Below are 6,000 nucleotides of genomic sequence, written 5' to 3'. Positions count from 1 at the left end.
AAAATAAAAGTAGTTTCCACCTTCTTTTTACTGTTATTGTCCAATACCTATAGGGCATTTCATATTGGACACCAGGTCTGTGCTTGTGTCCTGTTGAGTATCAAGGAGGGGGAGAGGGTGTGAGTTATGTAGCCACGTTGCAAGATAATCACAGGTGTGCATGGTCAGGTGATTGTGCTTGGCTGATATGGATCTCTACATGGGGGAGCTGGGGCATCATGGGATCTGTGAGTGTCTGGGAAATAACACCTGTTTTCCTGGACACTATGGGGCTGCTCAAGTTGTGACGAGTAGTGCTTGAACATTTATCTACGCAGAGCAGCATACCTGACCACACTGTTCTTCCCTCTGCAGAGGTCCCCTGAGGAAATAGATAGAAAGCAGAGGATCAGTGCATCTATCAGGCCGGTGTGCAGTTACACAGAAAGGACAGCAGTCACTCCCTGAAGGCCACAGACCTGGTGCTTTGCCTAGAGGAGGACCTTCCAGCTGTTAACAGTAGCCCTATTCAGTTTGGGTGCATAATGATTTTTAAACTAATCAGGAACCAAAGCCTGAGGCTGGGGACAAACACAAATATCTTGTTGACCGAGCAAACATCTCTATTTTTGTCAGATAGGAAGGTCAGAGTGATGTAATGGTGTTCACTAAGCTTTCATCCTTAAGCAGATGGGCCCCCGAGGTACCATCTGCAGCTCCCTGGGGACCTTCAAAACCATTTCCCATGAATTAAATTGTCATAAGTTAGTAATGAGATGTTAGTGTAGTAGCCATACCAGAAGTAAAACTAGACAAAGGAAAGAAATTTCCAGTGGAGTTACCCATTTCCTCTTCCTCCCTTGCCTTAAAAATAGATCCAAGATTTATTAATTTGGTCAGCTTTCTTGTTTAGCATGTGAATATTGTTACCTCCCTCAAATAGCTGTCCGAAGTAAACTTCCCTTTCTCTTAGAGTGGGACAACTACATTTATCCCTACCTAAGCTACTGTTAGTTGGATACTTTTTAATAAACTGTCTTGCTATTTTGGGTTTTCTGTTTTTGTTGGGGAGGAAATAGTGTTTTTGTTTCTGTTTTTTTCTTGCAGCAAAGGAACATTTGCTCTAAGAAGGTAAGGGCAAGGGGAAGGACTGCTTCTCAGTCTTAGGTCAGAGGAAGAAAATGCACAGCATTGTATTTAAGTGATGGGTTAGGAACCTTAATTGAACCTTTTAATAAAACATCATAATACAACATTTCAGAGCAGAAAGCAGAGTCTGCTGTACTTATCCCTTCATTTGCATAGCAGTTGCTTGCATACTGATGCGCCAGGCGCTGAGAGGGTGAGTCAGCCTCTGTTCTCGGGGCAAGAGACAGAGGAAATAGTGAAGCGACATTTATGTAAGGGCAAGAAGGTGACCTTAGTGACGCAGGTTGTAGTGTGAGGGAATTCTTCTGGAGGAGGTGATTTTTAAGCTGCATCTTAGGGAAGACCAGGTGAGTTGGAGGTTAGGCAGAGGGTGATACCATAAGCCCAGGTACCTGCGGTTTGTAAACAGTGTGATGTATCTGGCTACTGTGTCTGGAGTGTGGAGTGGAGTGCAGCAGGCAACCATGAGAGAGGCGAGGAGGTCAGTTGGGAGTCCCGGTGAAAAGGAAAAGCCAGGGAGGGACCTGTGGGTAAGTTTGCAGGTGAAGGAATGGGAACAGGAAGTTAGGATTAGTATAACAAATCTTGGTTTGGTTTTCTGTGGGAAGTGGGAAGGGAAAGCATTTGCTAAAGCAGGATTGAGGAAAATGATGAAAGTTGCAACAGTTGCTGAGGGGTATGGGAGGAGCCTTTTATTTAGGATATGGAGGGCCTTTCTGGGTCTGAGAATTCCAGTGTGGTGGCGTCTTGATGACTTCTTTGTGTGGTTTTTTGGGCCTGGAGTTTAGATGAGAAGGAGCTGAGTCCTCAATCCTGGTGCTGAGTCCAAAGAAGAAGGTTGTCACTTACTGAGGGTGCTGGCAGAGGGGAAGTCTGATGACTAGCATAGGTCCATGAGGTCAGAGAATGAGAAAGAAGAGAACACTCAAGGGCCACTGTAGAGCAAGGACCCTGGGAGAGAAGGAATGTGAGGGCAGGAGTGGTAATCGGCCATGAGCGCTGAACCTCTGAGGTACAGCCCTGGGAATGACAGGCTAGGCTCGGGGCCTAAGATTTGAGCAAGTGCACCAGTAGTGGTAGCATTGGCAACACTTGTTGACCCTAGGCTGGCTGTGCTTGAAGTGCTTTGAGCTGTCTGCTCACCAGCCCCACGAGCAGTACTGTCATTATCCACATTGACAGGTGAGGCAACTAAGGCCCAGAGAATGGAAGAAATTGCTCCAGATTGCACAGTAAACAGTGGAGTTGGCTTCTAAACTAGGTTTTCCTGTGTTCTTACTCTTTCAGGGGCTGATTGTGGGGCAAGAACCTCTCAGGAGAGAGTGCAGAAAATTGTGATCTAAGGACCCACCCCACCTTTCCCAGTGGATGAGAATCTACCAGAAAATAGGTAGGTGTCAGCTGAAAAGTGGGGTAGAAGGTGGTATGACTGACTCTCAAGAGCCCCAGAGGAGGAATTTTCACCTGTGGTTAGAAGACAGACGAGCTGCAGAAATGGCCGGTTCTCTGCCTGCCTGGAGCTGCACTTACGCCAGTGCCTCAGAGTGGCGGGACTGTCAAAAGCAGAAAAGGAGTTGGAGCTTAATGGTTCCAGAGCTTCGGTGGGGGGAGATGAAAAAGTTCTATAGTTGAGGGTGGTGATGGTTGCAGAACAGGGTGAGTGTGCTTTGTACCACTGAACTGTCTACTTAAAAATGGTTCAAGTGATAATTTTTACGTCTATTTTGCCACACCAAAAAAAGTGGTAGTAGAAGAGGGAATGATAATCACTACTATTTACAAAATCTTTTCCTTGTCCAAAGTGGGTGCTTACCAAATAATTGAATGTATCCTAGGGTTTTTGCTAAGTGCTTTCCGTGTGTTTTCATTTCATCCTTACTTTCAGAGATGAGGTAAACCCCGCTGTACAGATGAGGAGTCTGAGGTTGAAGGAGATTAGGCAACTTTGCCCAAGGCTGTACACTGGGGAGACGGCAGATGCTGGGCACTGCCAGCACCGGACTCCCACAACCCTGCCTGTAAACCCTAGAGAACTGAATGTGGGAAGAAGCCGCCAGAGGCTGTGGAGGAAGGCACGGAGATGGGGTGTGATGAAAGAGGAAGGACTGAGGTGGGGAAAGCTGAGGGGTGGGTGAGGCAGGGAGCAGTGGGACCACAGGGCTCAGGAGTCCCATGGAAGGGACTGTCCTTCTGTGTCCAGGCTGGATATGTGCTGTGGTAGGACTGCCGGTGAGTCCAGCAGGGGTTGGAGAAGAAGTATACGGGCTCAGTGTTGGGAGTCTGTACCATCTATGGCCATCTTGCTGGCAGAAGGTTCTTCTCATACAAGGGCCTGTAGTGGGAAGGACTGGAGGTGTGGACAGTGTGCAGCGGCTCAGCCTATTCCTCTTTTCTTCATCTTCCTCTTCCTTCCCACCTGACCTGCCTGATGGGAGCCACATGCCCATTGGGTCTGCTGTCAATACATGTGATGCTGAATTGAAGCACACAGGTGAAGACAGGAAAGAGCAGGAAGGGGCCTGAATATTTTTATAATGCTGACAGGGCAGATACCATGGGTGAGGTCAAATCATGGCCAACTACCTGGCTTTGTAGGTGATCAGCAAACTGCAGACATTTGGCCACAGATTTTTTTCTCTTTAGCAGCATGGTGTGAAATACATATATTGGGAAATAGACCATATCTGTTTCCTCAGGGAGATTGTTTTAGGTTGTATTGTGAAACTCCCAAGGCATGTCCAGCCTTCAGTAATGACCAGGAGTTTCTGTGACACCCCTCTCCCTGTGGAGATGCAGGCCTGTCTCAGATATTTAGATTTAGTGAGGTGTCTGTGAGATGATCTAAGCTGTTTATAAAGGAAGTGCTCTCTTTGAGAGTTCCTGTTATTTTATTTCATGTGTTTAGTTTGGTTTCAGCAGGATTCTTTTATTCTCTGGCTGGTGCCTTTAAATTCTGTGCTGAGAGGGTGGCTGTCGGAGCAGTGATTTCTGTGACAGTGGGAGCGTGGTCTGTGATTATGTAATAACTTTGAATAAATAAAAGGATGTCTCATGGCAGGTCCTGTAAGGGCAATCCGAGAACGGCATCATTAGAGATTAAGTTGCACTGCGGTTGATTTTGCAGCGGACACTCTGCGGTACTCGGCAGCTGTAACCTGGAGGTGTAAACAGACCTTCATCAGCATCACTGAAGGGTGCTAGGAGGATCCAGAGCATGCGCTGACCATCAGAAGTCCTTTTCAGAATCTGGTACCTGGCTGTGCTGTTTTTGCTGGCTGGATCCATAGAGGTTTACAATAAGGAAAGGCAGAGGTTTTGTGTGCTGACACATTCTCCTGGGTTGTTTAGCTGTACTTTTCCTTGCCCTTCCTCATCAACTATAAGTTTATGGGGGACTAGATGGAATTTGCTTTTAAAGTAGGACTAAACACCCTCCATTTTGGGAAATAATAATGGCTAACATTATAATGACTGGTTATCTTCTGTGTTTTCTTGCAATTACCTAATCGGCTACTTGGAAACAGGATTTGGTCTTCACTATGAGCTTCAGCCAAGCATAGTGTCTCGTGTGGGTGTGTGTGCCAATGAATAACTTACTGTGGATAAGGATCCTAAGGTACTGAGAGGTAGCACTGCCTGCCCAAAGCCACCATAGTAGTAAGTGGATTCCTTGAGAATATGTAGATGAAGAAAGTGAAATTCAACACAATAGTGGTTTGACTTCAGAACCTCCTCACTGAAAACAGTATTGATCAGTTTAAGAAGAATCAGAGTTATACAAAAGTAAAAATGTCTAAGTACTAATTTTTACAGTTACTTTTTATTAGTAATATAATTTTATATTTTGCAGTCATAATAAGGATTAAATGAGAAAGGTCCTGGAACAGGGCCTGTACTTTGTATGTGTTTGAAAATTTGTCTTGAATGTCGTTTATTTTTTGAAGAATGAATGCTTACTTTAATTTTAAAGTAAAGAAAAAAATGTTTCTTTTAACTATGGTATTTTCTCTTAAGAGAAGACTTGATTTTAAAAATATATTTAGTATATAACAGGGAAGCAAAGAGTGAGGTCTGATTTTTAGGAATAAGAATGTTACTGTATAAGCACTACCTGAAAAGTATGTTATGTATGTGAGCAAATCTGCCAAAATGAAACGCATCAATCTGTATTGCTAATAGTAAGAAATGTGTGTCTAGGGGAAACACTACATGAATACAAAATGCTGTATCATTCAGACAACTAGAATACAACATTTTAGTTGGAATTTTTCATAGAGTACAAAGAGCATCAACAGAGTCTGCAAAAAAAATGCATACACACTTCAAGAAAAGACAAACTTGTATAAACATTTTAAAACTAAATTTATTGAGATAGCATGAAATTAATACAAATTATCTTTGGCCTCCACAGTTACAAGAAGTACTCAGGCATTTATTAGTACAGCACACTTCTTTGGGTAACCTTGGTCACTGAGATTGCTACACATACATTTTCAACTTTTTTCTAAGGTCTGGCAGTGTAATGGGTTTTCTGTGGTATATGACATACTCTGTGCTCCATCACATGAAGGTAACACCATCTGTTGAAAGAGCATACTATTTTTCTTTTGAAGTGTGTATACATTTTTTTGTTGGGCTCTGTATTAGAAAAAAGTGTTACTCTTCAGCCCCGTAGTCCTTTGGGGTGGGGGTGTGGCTTGAGACAGGGTCTTGCTATATAGTCCCTGCTTGCCTTGAACTCACTGTGTAGCCCAGCTGTTTTTATTTGGTTTTGTTTTTCTTTTTGAGACCGGGTCTTGCCATGTTTGTTGGCCAGGTTGGACATGAACTGGACCGCATCATCCTTCTAAGTAGCTGGGACTACAGGCACAC

The 6,000-nt window shown here is 44.1% G+C and overlaps 1 protein-coding gene across 8 annotated transcripts in view; it reads left to right on the top strand.

Annotated features, from left to right (window-relative positions):
* Tanc1 (tetratricopeptide repeat, ankyrin repeat and coiled-coil containing 1) overlaps positions 1–6,000 on the top strand; it is a 232,318-nt gene that overhangs the window by 33,993 nt on the left and 192,325 nt on the right. For 2 of the 8 annotated variants that reach the window (XM_005393381.2, XM_005393380.2), the window contains exon 2: positions 2,416–2,518. The exons of the other annotated variants lie outside the window; for them this stretch is intronic. In XM_005393381.2, the coding sequence (XP_005393438.1) occupies positions 2,497–2,518 (22 nt within the window). In that variant the 5' untranslated portion in view covers positions 2,416–2,496. The remainder of the gene's footprint in view (positions 1–2,415; positions 2,519–6,000) is intronic. 8 annotated transcript variants of the gene reach the window in all.

This window comes from Chinchilla lanigera, unplaced genomic scaffold, assembly GCF_000276665.1.
Source record: "Chinchilla lanigera isolate Chin_1 unplaced genomic scaffold, ChiLan1.0 scaffold00048, whole genome shotgun sequence".
In the NCBI taxonomy this organism is placed as follows: domain Eukaryota; kingdom Metazoa; phylum Chordata; class Mammalia; order Rodentia; family Chinchillidae; genus Chinchilla; species Chinchilla lanigera.
The sequence above is the reverse complement of the archived record's forward strand: the minus strand, read 5'-3'. Positions and strand labels throughout refer to the sequence as shown.